Source organism: Penicillium riverlandense, assembly GCF_028828495.1.
Source record: "Penicillium riverlandense strain IBT 135883 chromosome Unknown utg000001l_segment0_segment0, whole genome shotgun sequence".
Taxonomy (NCBI): Eukaryota; Fungi; Ascomycota; class Eurotiomycetes; order Eurotiales; family Aspergillaceae; genus Penicillium; species Penicillium riverlandense.
The window spans coordinates 1,377,715-1,391,228 of record NW_026643194.1 but is presented as its reverse complement, the minus strand read 5'-3'; the positions used below and the strand labels follow the sequence as shown (position 1 = coordinate 1,391,228).

Genomic DNA, 13,514 nt, shown 5'->3' with positions numbered 1-13,514 from the left:
ACAGAGTGCTACAGGAACTATGACTATGTACGCTGGTTACTTGTTACTTTCTTGCCATACGGGTCGATAGAGGGGGTCGAGAGAAACTTCTCCATTTCCGCTCTCCCTCTCGACCTTTGTTATGTTTTTTATTATTACATCTCTTTTCGTTCCTTTGTACGGTGCTTTTCTTGTCCCGTGTATTACCGTTGGTCTTTTTTTTGGGTCTCCTTGAGAATCGGATATCCCGGCTCTCTTCTTGCTCTTCTTCTGTCTATATTTTATCTCTTGTTCTGTGATCCCTGGTTGAAACGCAGAAGATTCAGTGCTTTTTGTCTATGCTTTTTTCAACCTGGCTGTCCGGCTGCGTGTGTGTGCTTCCAGGTAGCTTCAGATTGACTGTGATACCTTTTTGCTCCATTTGATTCTGGGTAAGATGACTTTACCATATATTTATTCCAAGGCGATGCGAATAGAAATAACCTGATACTTTTATGCTTTTCTTGTCGGTAGCATTATGCTCAATGTAAGTAAAACCAACCAAACCCAGCGACAAAAAAAAAGATACATATATATTATATATGGGTTGCATCCATTCAAAGCCAAAAAAGTTCGTCCCCGGGAAGGCTCGAACTTCCAACCTCCTGATTAACAGTCAGACGCGCTAACCAATTGCGCCACGGAGACGGCCACTGATAGGTTCGTTGCCCTATAGCAAACTACTACCCAGAATCAGGCTGGTAATGCAAATGAACACTTGGGATGAATTACTGTATATTAGATAGGCTTGGAGACAAGTAAAGATCTCCTTCAATAGTAACACAGATCGTGCTCCCACACGCTTTCGAGGCTATTGCTTTGGCTTTCTTAAAGCCTGAGATGAGCCTTTTGTAGTGGTGATCAAAAGATATATATTTCGCCTTACTTCTTTTATTCCAAGTTCGTCTTCGTTTTCAGACTACCGCCGCGTCATCCAGATTTTGATTGTCGCCCTGTTATACAACTCTCAATTTCCAGTAAACTCTTCCACAGCAAAAATCGCCTCCTCAAAGGAAATGAGATATTTCTCCTGCGGCGTCAGTCCATGGTCTGCCCCATTGACTTCGATCAAGCGCACGGGAAACTCAATCCGCCACCGCCCGTGAGTCCGTCACCGGCGCCACTGTGTCGGCAGTGCCGTGTATGATAACCGTAGGTGAGCTAGATTAAGTAGCAAAAGACATTGCTACACGTGCTCAGTGGCTGATCATGCCGGAGCTTGGGAGAATCGCAACAGCCATGACTCGTACTTCTGAGTTGACATTCGAAGAGAAACTTCTTTTGTGGAAGACCTTCACACCCTTTGTTCTCGTAAGAAGGATGTGGTCTAACTTCCGGATGAAATGCCAATCAATGGTCTTCGGCCTGCCTTTTGACTGAAAGGCTTTCAATTGCCTTAGCCTCTATAGATAGGACAAACTATTGGGAGGACTTGGATACCAAAAAGGAGCCGGGGATCAAATTCAAAGGATAATAGTGCCATCAAAAGAGCTTTATACTAATATTATGTCTAGGACTTCGCGATATTCGACGAATCAGTGAGCAAGTTTTAAAGGCTAAAAGAGCTACAGAAATAGCTCCTTTCAATACGACCAGGTCAGGTGACCAAACGGGAATGCCAAGAGTTGCCGTTGCGCGGAATTTTTGAGCGGGGTTGGAAGCCTTCGTGCACGCTGTTCCTTCAAGGCACAGATACTGCAGCATGACTATGGCATCTTCCGATTTTCTACAACGTGGACTTGGTCCAGTACTAGCTGCCACACCGGCGGTTATCTTTGGAGTCGTAAGCGCCTCTTGTACAGGGACGACTGGTTTGTTAACATCAATCTAGGTCTCACTATATCTTATCTATCTTTTCTTACTTGGCATTTACAATATATACTTTCACCCTCTCAGCAAGTTTCCCGGACCCAAGCTAGCTAGCGCTACAGAGCTTTTCGCCGTCTTCTATTTCGTGCGTGGTCAGCGGTTGAAGTTTAGCCAGAAGCTTCATGCACAATATGGCGAAGTGGTCCGCACAAGACCCAACGAACTATCCTTCGTTAGCGACCATGCTTGGAAGGATATATATATGCATCGTCAAGGCCACAAGCAGATGCAAAAAGATGGTATACCTGTTAGACCAAATCAAGCACATGCTATTACTATCGCCCCTGACGATGTGCATGCCCGCGAAAGGCGCCTCCTATCACATGCCTTCTCGGAACGAGCGGTAAGAAGAATAAGACACCAAATTCCGCTCTCTAAAATAACATAGATTATAGCTTCGAGAACAAGAGCCGTTGATTCAGGAGTATGTTAGCCTCCTCATCAACAATATGCGAGAGGACGCAAAAGAAGGCAGAGAAGTCAATATGGTCCAAAACTTCAACCTTACTACTTTTGACATTATCAGCGATCTCTCTTTTGGAGAATCCTTTGGTGGCCTTAGGACCCGGACAGCACATCCATGGATAAAGGCATTCTTCGACATGGCGACAATAGGGACTATCATGACTCAAATAGTACTACTGAAAATTCCCCTACTCTCAATACTATGCGGACTGCTGGTCTTGCCCATGTTGAGAAAACGGCTCAGGGTTATGAGCTATACTAAGGACAAGATTGAGAAACGCATTGAACAGGGAAGTGATAGGCCTGATTTCATGTCATATGTGTTGAGATACAATGATGAGAAAGGGATGTCAAAGGAGGAGATCCAGGCGACTTTCAACGTGCTCATGATTGCTGGCTCTGAAACCACTGCAACATCACTAGCTGGATGCATTTATCTGCTTCAGAAGCATCCCCAGGTTCGGCAGAAGCTACATGCTGAAATTAGAGACACGTTTCTGGATGCCAAGGAGATCACTATGCTCAGCGTTAGTCAGCTAACATATCTGGATGCGGTCATCAAGGAATCACTTCGACTCTATCCACCAGTGCCAGTCGCCTTGGGTCGTATAACACCGCCAGAAGGCGCAGTTATCTGCGGTCACTGGGTCCCAGGCAATGTATAGCTACTTCAAACACGTTTATCATATCAGCTGACAATCAACCAGGTATCTGTTGGCATTCCACAATTCGCGGCGTATACATCTCCCCTCAACTTCGTACAACCGGACTCATTCATACCAGAGCGTATGCTCTATGAACATGACGCGAAATTTGACAAGGACCGGAAGTCTGTTCTACAGCCTTTTTCCGCTGGACCTAGAAACTGTATTGGCAAGAAGTGAGTTCCAATGCAATACATCATAGAGAACCGAGCTTGGGGTTCACTAACAAGCCAATAGCCTAGCTATCGCAGAGATAAAACTAATTCTTGCTCAAATTATCTTCAACTTTGACCTTGAGCTGGTTGATAAAAAGTCGAACTGGTTTGATCAAGAGGTTTATGGCTTGTGGAGGAAGCATCCGCTGATGGTTCAAGTCAGAGACATCAGAGTATAAAAACCACCCATGGCAAGATCCCGTAGGCTTCTATAATGATTTGATAAATATACGCTTTGTCCCATTGGGTGACAGGGTAAACGAGGCGGGTGTACTCTGCATGTGCGTTCATAATTACAAGTACTAGCCCAGCGGAAAGACTACATAGCTAGAGGTTCTGCACAAACTGGGCAACCTTTGCCGCGACGCCCCAAGCGCTCTCCTCAAACCCCATCAGTTGGCCAATCAAGTACGTATCGTGGACCGCGTCTTCTTCATTATGTAGTTCCACTACGTTGCCCTCAACTCCGCGCATCTCAACGGCCCACCGTGTTATGCGCTCGAAGAATAGCTCCGAGGTTCCCACATTCACGAACAGGGGGACAGGCGTCGGAAACGGATTGCCTAGCTGCGTGATGTACGGATTGGCCTCAGGCTTGGAACAGCTGCCCGCATAGGAGTATGCTCCCCAGGCTGTGCGGTCATATTAGCTTCGTGGTAGGGAGGCTATAGTTAGGGAGGAAGGGATCGCTCCACTTACCACCGTACGTGCCTGGCACAAAGTCGGTGCTGCGCTGCGGGTTTCCTGTCGGATTCAAATAGAACGGGTCGACCCACGGCGATAGCAGCACGGCGCATTTAGGTGTCGGTGTCTTGATAGTAGATCCAAACTCGTAGAGATAGCGCAGCAGGGCCGCCGCGAGATTGGCGCCGGCGCTGTCGCCGGCGAAAATGATCTGGTGCGGCAGGATGTTAAGTTGGTGCAGGAGAAACAGGTAGCTCGACAGCGCGTCTTGCAGTGCGGCTGGGAATGGATTCATGCCCCCGTGGCCTGATAGACGGTATTGTAAGGAGAAGACCGCATCGGCGGTCCCTTTGTCGAGAAAGTACTTGGCGATGGGTCCACATTGCTCCGTCCGCCCGTCGCCTTGGACGAAGGCTCCTCCGTGTAAATAAAGCACGACAGTCTTTGAAGTCACCTGCGCTCCAGGGGAATCCGGATACCAAGTTCCTCCAATCTTGGCGGGCTTGATAGCCTTGGATGCCAGTGGTCCTTTGTAAACATCCAAAGTGGACACTGGAACCGTTTGGAACCTCCCACCCTCCTTTCCTGGGTCCAAAGTGAGCGTCTCTGTGATTCCTACCCGAGACACAGCATCTAGCAACGGATAAGTGATGCGGGTCATGAAGGTCTGCTTCGCGCTCCATTTCCTGTTTGCCCTAAGGAACGGGATTAAAGATATAGTGGCATAGTATGGGAGGCGCAAGATGACCACGACGATGTACGACAGCTGGAAAAGGAGCCTTAGCGGTTGGTACGATACCAGGGGATGTCCGTTTCGGGCTGTCATCTTAACGATACTGTAGAGAGACTTTCCTGTAGAATGGAGATAATCAGTTTCAGCTTTCCAAAAGAAATTAAAGTGAAAAATGGAAAAAGAATATAAAAAAAAAAATAAAAATAAAATAAAATAAAAATAAAAATAAAAATAAAAATAAAAATATTGACTAGACGGCAAGGTGAGAGTGTAGTATAGCTTTTTCTTCCACATACTATAATGTGTGTATTAACACTTCTCACGTCTTCTCTCGAGGCTATGGAATACTCCTCAACGAAAAGTGATTGATGGGTCGCAATTGACACGCTACTGGGGTTTATCTGGGCTGGCGGCTAGGCAATGCTGTGGAAGAAGAGAGCAAAAGTAGAGTACTTCTGCAATGTGGAAATTGCCCTGGGACGCCTAAATTCCATAATGGGAGATCAGGTGACCAGGATGCTAGTAAAATACTAGAGTTTTTACCCTGACATTCTCTAACAAGTGGGAAAGCTCGTTTCCTAGTTGGGCCAGATTTGGTGCGATTAAAAGGGTTGAGGACTAATGGCGTGCCTCTCCTTGCGTTGTGAATTAAATGAGGGACCATGATATGTACATCATGTTTAGCTTTTGTGCACTTCGGGCACGCCTTTCAGAAACGTTTCATCGGCTGGTCGCTTAGCGCAAAACCTTTCTTTAATTAGTATAGCGTCCCTTCCTGGGATAGCGCTCACTAAGTGCTCCTGTGACTAGACTGAGCATGATCACTGAGCATAACAGCGTGCTGACATTTACTCAGTGAGCCGGGGGGTGAGCACCGTTACGGAAAGGGCGGCCGCCCGGATAGGCAAGCGCCGCCTGGCAGAGGAGATCCGTAACGTACAGGTGCTACAGGTGCATATATAATCATGTAGTTGTGAACACAAAAATTGATGATATTATATACATCCTCCTCCTGGCTGTCAGTGACCCTATGGGACTACAGCAGCATGGAGCTGTGTGTCAACCAAGTCGAACCATACACCTCTAAATCCAGACTCCCTGGATGCTCTGACCTGCTTGACAAATCCTTGGAGCTTTGCTGCACATATACTTTGAACGGTATATGACGATAATTTTTCCAGGATTTCCTCCCCTGGGCCTTCGATCTCCAGCATGGCCACTATCAAAGGGAATACCACAGGCAAAGCTGTCGCGTCCTTGGCGGCAGCTCGGGCAAAGTATGATAATTCAGAGATGATGCTATTCGCTAGATCTGTTGCAGGACCATCTTCGACTCCAAATGGACATCGCAGTCGGTGGATGATTAATAGAGCCGCAAGGCAGTAAACCTTTGCTTGGGCCACCATGATCAGGATTTCATGTTTCCCGTACTCGGTGAATAAACGAGCAGGGGTTTCTGGCTTCCATTCCCTGATTGCTTGCTCTATATCAGCGAACGAGTCGTGGACCCCTGGGCGAGGTTCGGATGTCGTGTCAAAGCCAGCTTTCTTCAGAGCATTGCTGCGCTCGCAGAGATCGTATAGATGAGGTAGGAGAGTGGAACAGAGGCCCACATAACGATCGACAACAACACGGCCTGGAATCACGAGTCGGACGATGGGGACTTCACGGCGCACTAAGCACTCGACTGTATCTATCAGAATCGGGGTTACGATCACAGTGTCCATGGCAGGAAACCGGATCAATCTCGGATACCATTGCTTGGTCGTGATGAGCGAGCTCCGCACGATGGAATGGGCTGTAGTGGAAGTGGCTGCAGTGAGTACATTAAATACATACATGGCTTGGCCAAGGAATAGGACGCAGGCCGCATCATATTCATGCATGATGTTCACATTCTGCAGGCGTTGCAGGCCCTTTGCCGCTTTATACAAGTCAGGCTCGCCTCGGCGTAAGACAAGCGACTTCTGGTAGCGCGTCATTAACCCCAGGAATGCCAAGTATCCTTCAGTCATAATTGGCGCTGACAAGCGTAGAGCTGCATAGGCCGCTCTTCGGAAGTCAAGGGTGAAACTGTTTCCCAACATAAACGGCATATGTATCACGGTGAACTGCTCCACATCCTCCACTGTGCGCAGTGCATCCAAAGTAGTTCGCAGACTGGTCGGGGCGGCAAGCAGCCGCTCTGGCATCATTACCGGAACATCTCCACTACCTGCCTTGCGTTTCCAGACCTCTCTCGTCTCGGACGGCGAGGCAGGCTTCGAGCGCGGACTGGGTGTGCGAGAGAGATGGCGGGTATTTGTATCGGCCGCGCTGCATTGTTGTGGCTCGATGCTCCAAATTTGCATTTTGCCATGTGGAAAGGATTTCGCAGAGGGCCGACGACCTACGCGCCTGTTTCCTCGGGACATCGTGCACACGATTTTCAGACGACGGCATCTGGCGCATGTCTGTTGGTCGCCGGTAAATGAGCACTTCTCTTTGCTCCAATGGCAGTGGTCGCAGGCCCTCAGAACCATGTTCTCAAAAGAGCAAGGTGGATATAAGCATGAGTTAAGGAGGTGTGGTCGAGTATCTACCATCGATCGTCGCGTGTATACCCCGCATTCCCCCTTGTGTGATCCCACGCTTGCATGACTAGGAAGAAAAAAGAGATATGAGAATACATTCTGATATGGTCTAGGAATATAGAAAGATTGGTGCCATTTAGCCGGTGTTGGCTGTCTGACGATTTCCCATCGGTTTTGAATCAAAAGGGGTACACCTAATATTTAGAAATCGTAGTGGAGTAATCACAGAGAGATGATACTCCAACTGGATATTTTGCCAAAAACCGCCCTGTTGCGCAATATTTTTCTGCTCTCCGGTGTCCGTGTTGTATGTTGTTTGCATAGAACCCGGTAAATCTCTGACCAGGCGGATAATAATATATGCCACGAAAGTATCTCGCTTTTAGGGTCTTGAGGCAGTTACTTCCCCCGCCTCATTAGGGGACGATCCAGTTCATCACCGCAGCTAAGCCAATGGGTCTGTGCGGGCTTTGTTGTGGAGGTCCCAGGCCTTGCGCCGATCGTGGTGTGATGAATGTGGTAAGAACTCCCCGGCCCTCCAGTCATCTCGGCCGAGCGGTCGTTTGTTTCTAACCGGATATAGCAAAGAGTGTCAGTATTAGACAACGTCGACTTTTGAGATACTTAGAACTGGTGGTCTTCGTATATCGGAACTTACCCTGCATACCTGTGTACGTGTTTTCAGAATTCACAGGATTGGTATAGATCGCCACTTAGAAAGGGGCGCAGAGCCCTATGGTATTGTCATGTTCATATCCCATGCCTATGACGGATCAGAGAACTTAAATCGGTGTGGTTCGGTGTGGTGCTCGTGCCCCAGAATGCATTTAATGACCCCGTTTCGACTCCCTAACCTCGTTCTCTGTTTCAATCTCTAACTGGATTTGCAATCCGCTCGATGTTACCAAAAAGGACTAACAACATTAGTTCTTCTTTGAATTTCAATCTTACCTGGTTACTAGCTCTCGAACAAATTTCCAGTCCCCTTTTGCTTGACCAAGCCCGTTGGGAAATCAGGAAATATGCCAGCGACAAAGAAACCATCGAGATCTTTCCAAAAGCGAGCTCGAAGGGCATGTGAATTATGCAAAGTCGCAAAAGTACGCTGTAATGCCGTTGAAGGAACTCCATGCGATAAATGTGTGTGGAGAGGTGTCAAATGTGTCGTTGATGAAAGAAATCGGCGAAGGTAAGATCCCAATATTGAAAATATAAGGTTGCAATCGCAAGAAGGGACTGAGTGGTTTCAAACCAATTCCGTTTCCAGACCCCTATGCCTAACTCGCAGAAGATATAGACAGCGAACACAACCTAAGGTGTCTATGGTGCTTTCAATGCAGTCTCGAGCAGAATCGTCCCCTGAATGTGCCATAAGCATTCAACAGTTGAAGACCATGTCTCAGTACCCGAATACCAGTAAAAACCGCGAAAATTTATTGCTATCTGAGTTGAGTGAAGCCAGTTTTACTCCAACTTGTGAGTTCTACCAAGAGCCTCAATAGTGGATGGTAAAGATCATGAGCATGATGTCTAATAGGATTCTTATTACCTTCGAGCAGATCAACGATCAAATTCCCCCGATATGCTCCTATTTCACGATTCTTTTGGAGAACATTTTCGGAACACATCCACCAACCTGAGTAGTCCAGGACCCTCCCCTACTGAAACATCAGATTTGGCGGCCTCTTTGCCAGGATTTATCAGGCCTCTTCCCTTAGCGTTCAGTCCAGCAAAGGTTGAGTACCTTCAGACACATGGAGTTTTGACACTCCCAAGTATTCCTCTTCAGAACGCTCTTTTGCGGACGTTCACTGAATGTGTTCTCCCTTGCATGCCCGTCATCGAATGGCACAGATTTGTCCATATCATCAATGGCCGTGATGGCAGAAAAGGATATATCAGCTTGCTCCTCTACCACGCTGTGATGTTCTCGGCAACAACGTTCGTGGATTTTGAGCACCTTCTCGAAGCTGGTTACTCAAGCACACGAGAACTCCAAGAAATGGCCTTCCAAAAAACAAAGGTCCGTGACCAACAATACCGCATTCTGCAAGCTAACCAGTATATAGCTTCTCTATGAATCGGATTACGAATCTGATGAACTCATTGTTATTCAAACACTTCTTCTCATGACTTACCGGTCTGAAACAGCAGGTGAGAATGAGATCAAGCAATGGCTTGACCTCGCAATCTCCATGGCTCAAACAATTGGCCTTTTCCAAAATCAACTAGGCACAGAAGACTCCTTATATTCTCCAAGGATGCGGAAGAGGATTGGCTGGGCATGTTACATGACAGATTGTCAGATTTCGCTAAGGTTGAGATGTCGGCCAAGTATCAAAAAAGAGGGCTTCTATCACCCGATGTTAACATTGGACGACTTTGAAATCTACACCCAATCTGCAGAGGGCCAACGCCTAATTAATGGGTGCCCCCTGGCTCGGGACATCAAAAAGCAGAGAGATCTGGCCCTCATATGTGTCTCACACGCTCGGCTGTGTGTATGCATCAGTGAGGTCCTGGAAATCCAGGGTAAAAATGGTCAGTTGCACTCGTCCATCGCAGCTACCACAATGCCTATCAACAGGAGCAAAAGCTCTGCCTACGTGGCCAGGGCTATTATATCTGACAGGGCGCTGACAGACTGGACGAACTCCCCCCCCCGTCCTGCCAGTACCGACTGTTGCATTCGGGAGACAGCAGTGACGGAAATTCCACACTTTTCGTACAACGTAGCCTTCTACACATGGTCTATTACACGACCATTGCGGTTCTACATCAGTCCCAAATATTCCCATCGTCGAAGATCCGCGTCCACGACGCTGCTCACCAAATAACCCGGATTGCATCCGAACTGCACAAGAGGAGACTGCACAACTGCCTATCTATCACTGGAGTCACCGCCATCCTAGTAGCCATGGTCATCCATATCTCCGTGATGAGAGTGTCGCTGTTCCTGCAGAGAGAGGAAGCCATGGATGACTACAAATCATGTATGGTGGTGATGGCTAGCCTACAAGATGTGCATTCAGAAGCGAACGCTGTCACAAATTGGATGTTCAGAGCAATGGCGAGTGTGGCATTGGATGGAGGTCCAAACTGTCACGGCCAGGATTCTGAACTTTCTCTGTCTGGCGACCTTACTGTCAACCCCTCATTCTTGCATTCCAATATATTTTTCAATTAGCGTCCATCCCGCATCTAAACTGATGAGGATGCTATGAGTAGCCGAGGAAAGCATGGAAGAAGCTCAGAAAAATTGGGGTCTACATTCAAGAATGTCAAAAGAAAACCATGAAGAATGAATGACCGAGTTGGTGGTGTTGCGTGGAAGATGAAACTTTGATTACGTCTCTTATGCTGGCCCTCCTCGGAGTAAGCTGCTCGAGATGTTTACGCCTGACTCATTCATTGCAACCCCATTGTACTCTATAATTTTGGCTAATTAGAATATGGGAGACGTATACAGCTACAGGTTGAGAAGCAGCTATTGCAGAATAGAGGAAGTGACCTGAACTAGGTTTCAAGAACATAACATCGTTGTGAGATCGCACTTATAAGATAAAATAACACTTAAATAATTCTGGCGGGTATTAAGAATGCACAAAACGTATAGCCTCTGCTCACCTCGTACAAGCTTGCTCTAGAACTGGCAATACTCCGAAAACAATGAAGATATTTCTGCTTACCCTACTGAAGAACGCAGAGTAATAGTAGCGCCAACGTCAGTCGTAGCATTTGCCACGAGCATCAAATATACACAAACTAATTGTGTATAAGAGGGGCAAAAACAACTACAACCATCACAGAAAAACACGACATTAGGCGGAGATGGTAGGGATATCTAGGTTTCAACAAAATCAAGCATCTTTGACAGGCGACATAGCGACCTTTGTGCCATTAAAACTTGCCATTGTCAGAGTCAATCCTTCCTCAAATGACTTCGGGTCCCGGTTCTCGATTGTCTCGAAGTGTTGCATGACTCTGACCGTGGTGTATCCAGCCTCGGTCAGGGCGAACTGTTGCCCAATGCAGATGCGAGGACCTCCATTGAACGGGATGTACCCCCAACCTGGTTTCAGTTTCTCCCACCTCTCCGGCCGGTACACATCTGCATCAGGACCGAAGATTTCAGGGAGACGGTGCATCGTGTATACACTGTACATTACCTCGTGGCCTTTGCGGACGTAGACAGGGGATTTCCCATCAGGACCACCGCCGACAGGGAGGTAGGTATCTTTGTTGGCCATGCGCACATTTATGGGGACAACAGGGTAGAGGCGTAGAGCTTTACAACATATTAGTCTCTTGTGTTTAATTCGGAGCGTCCTGGTGCTTACTCTCGTTCAGAACCCATGTCAGGTAGGTCATCGATTTCAGATCTTCGAACGATGGTTTCCGGCCACCCAGGGTCAATACTTCTTCTCGAAGCTTTTTCCAGATCTCAGGCCGTCTAGCCATCGTAAAGAATGTGATGCTCAACAAGCTGGCCGTTGTGTCGCGACCAGCTAGCAGGATATTTAACAACTGGTCTGTGAGTTCCGTTTTGTCGAGAGTTCGCTTGGACAGCTCGTACAGAAACACGTATTGCTGCTCGTTGAGCTTGCGAGCATCCTCTGGAGCTTTTTCACCTCTATCCATTGCCATTCGATAGTTGATCGCATTCTGCACAAACCTGTCGACATAGGCGCGTGCGTCGACCACTGCTTTGGAGAACTTCCGGTCTCGGTGTAAGAGCATGAGGGGACCAAGCCGAGAGCGGATGGCTAATCCTTCTTGAGCAGTGTTGAAGTCCGTGGCAAAGGACGAGGATGAGGTGGAAGCCCCATCCTTGAGCGAGTGGACCGATTCTCCGAAGAGAAATTCTGTGGCCGAATCAAGGGTCTGCAATGGGTCAGTCAGATACCAGAGAAAAGAAGGGTTGACGGAGGCAATCACCATGCGGAAAAAGAGATCCTGCAGATCCAACGTGGATCCGTCGCGAGGTATCCGTTTCAAGAGAGCGGCGACGTGTGTTTCGTAGACATTGATATCGGTGATCTGGTTGCGAGTAAAATTTGGACGGAGCAGGCCTCGAGAATGCTCCCATTTGCTGCCATCCGTGGAGAAAATACCGGCTCCAAGAAGAGGGCGCAGTGCCTTGTTCCGGTACTCCCCCAGTTCAAAGTCTTTGAATTTGAGCGCTAAAACTGTCTGGACGTTCTTGGGCTCAACTGTGAAAATGATGGTTCGAGCGATCATCTTTGCCTTGAATGTGGTTCCGAATTCTTGATGCCAGCTACGAACAAGCTCGAGAAAGCGATTCTTGCGAGTTGCGGCAAGCATATCTGTGATCATACCGATACCTAATGGTCCGCGCACGACAGTGTGTAATGGTGGTTGGCAGCCATTATCGCGAGCGTACTTCCACTCTGGGCGATTGTCAGCTCTATTGCGATTGACACCCTCAGCTGAAGATAGTCCCATACCGTGAAAATATTGTAAAACATTCAGGAGGGCGAAGATAATAGCCGCAGCTCCAGCAGCCAGGGCAACATAGGGAGTCGCGGAGGTATCAAGAGAAGCCAGTGCCATGATTGCAAGAGTTTGTCGTCGCAAATTCTTCTACACTGTGATATTGATAATAGAGAAAACCAGATACAGCCGTAGGAGGCATCTTTGTATTTAAGCCCGCTCGCTTTGGCACCGTGGAATGGTCTGGCATAGGCCATGTGTCAGGTTACCTCGGCGGTAGAGCCCCCAGCACCTACTCATCCCCGCAGAGTTCTGGGGCAAATCAGATGTCGCTCGACGTAAGCATATTGGAATTTCCGAGCTTATGAACCTAAAATTACTTCCTGAGGCAATCAGCAGCCGCACTGTAGATGCACTATGTTGAAACCTAACGAGGTTTCGGGCTCCCGGCCTCTTATATCCATTTTGGGTATAGATCTAAGATACCCCGCGGGGTTACATAAAGATCGTCATCTGAGAACATCAGACCTCTTACGTAGCTTTGACATCAAAAATGGTGTTTTGGCAATAGGCCGCTCTACCGGGTATGCCAAGAGGAAAGACAAAATAGGTTGGGGGGAGGCATCAGAATCCAGCGAGAGGCTTCTTCCTCGCATGTCCCATCGGACCTAAATTATGCGGCAGGATTCAGCCTAGACCTGTTAACTATCTCATCTACAAGAAAGATTTGTTTTATGAATTCCAAATCGGACGCCTGTATTCCATAACCGACGTTGAGATGTAGCGAGGCGGAGAGAGA

The 13,514-nt window shown here is 47.8% G+C and overlaps 5 protein-coding genes across 5 annotated transcripts; 2 read left to right on the top strand and 3 right to left on the bottom strand.

Moving 5' to 3' along the window:
- Nucleotides 1-1,720: 1,720 nt before the first annotated feature.
- Nucleotides 1,721-3,450, top strand: N7474_000574 (cytochrome P450; the record flags this gene model as incomplete). Its single annotated transcript, XM_057191989.1, has 5 exons — nt 1,721-1,801; nt 1,850-2,230; nt 2,283-3,011; nt 3,060-3,232; nt 3,294-3,450. The coding sequence occupies 5 exons, from the start codon at nt 1,721-1,723 to the stop codon at nt 3,448-3,450; spliced, it is 1,521 nt and encodes a 506-aa protein (XP_057056942.1).
- A 148-nt stretch (nt 3,451-3,598) lies between these two features.
- On the bottom strand, nt 3,599-4,781 carry N7474_000573 (alpha/beta hydrolase; the record flags this gene model as incomplete). Its single annotated transcript, XM_057191988.1, has 2 exons — nt 3,599-3,903; nt 3,971-4,781. 2 exons carry the CDS (start codon nt 4,779-4,781, stop codon nt 3,599-3,601), a joined length of 1,116 nt encoding a protein of 371 aa, XP_057056941.1.
- Nucleotides 4,782-5,716: 935 nt separating this feature from the next.
- On the bottom strand, nt 5,717-7,039 carry N7474_000572 (uncharacterized protein; the record flags this gene model as incomplete). Its single annotated transcript, XM_057191987.1, has 1 exon — nt 5,717-7,039. The coding sequence occupies one exon, from the start codon at nt 7,037-7,039 to the stop codon at nt 5,717-5,719; it is 1,323 nt and encodes a 440-aa protein (XP_057056940.1).
- Nucleotides 7,040-8,843: 1,804 nt separating this feature from the next.
- On the top strand, nt 8,844-10,448 carry N7474_000571 (fungal specific transcription factor domain-containing protein; the record flags this gene model as incomplete). The annotated part of the gene is made up of 3 exons (XM_057191986.1): nt 8,844-9,284; nt 9,331-9,815; nt 9,905-10,448. The coding sequence occupies 3 exons, from the start codon at nt 8,844-8,846 to the stop codon at nt 10,446-10,448; spliced, it is 1,470 nt and encodes a 489-aa protein (XP_057056939.1).
- Nucleotides 10,449-11,121: 673 nt separating this feature from the next.
- N7474_000570 (cytochrome P450) lies at nt 11,122-12,835 on the bottom strand (the record flags this gene model as incomplete). Its single annotated transcript, XM_057191985.1, has 3 exons — nt 11,122-11,549; nt 11,602-12,672; nt 12,730-12,835. 3 exons carry the CDS (start codon nt 12,833-12,835, stop codon nt 11,122-11,124), a joined length of 1,605 nt encoding a protein of 534 aa, XP_057056938.1.
- Between the last annotated feature and the right edge of the window lie 679 nt (nt 12,836-13,514).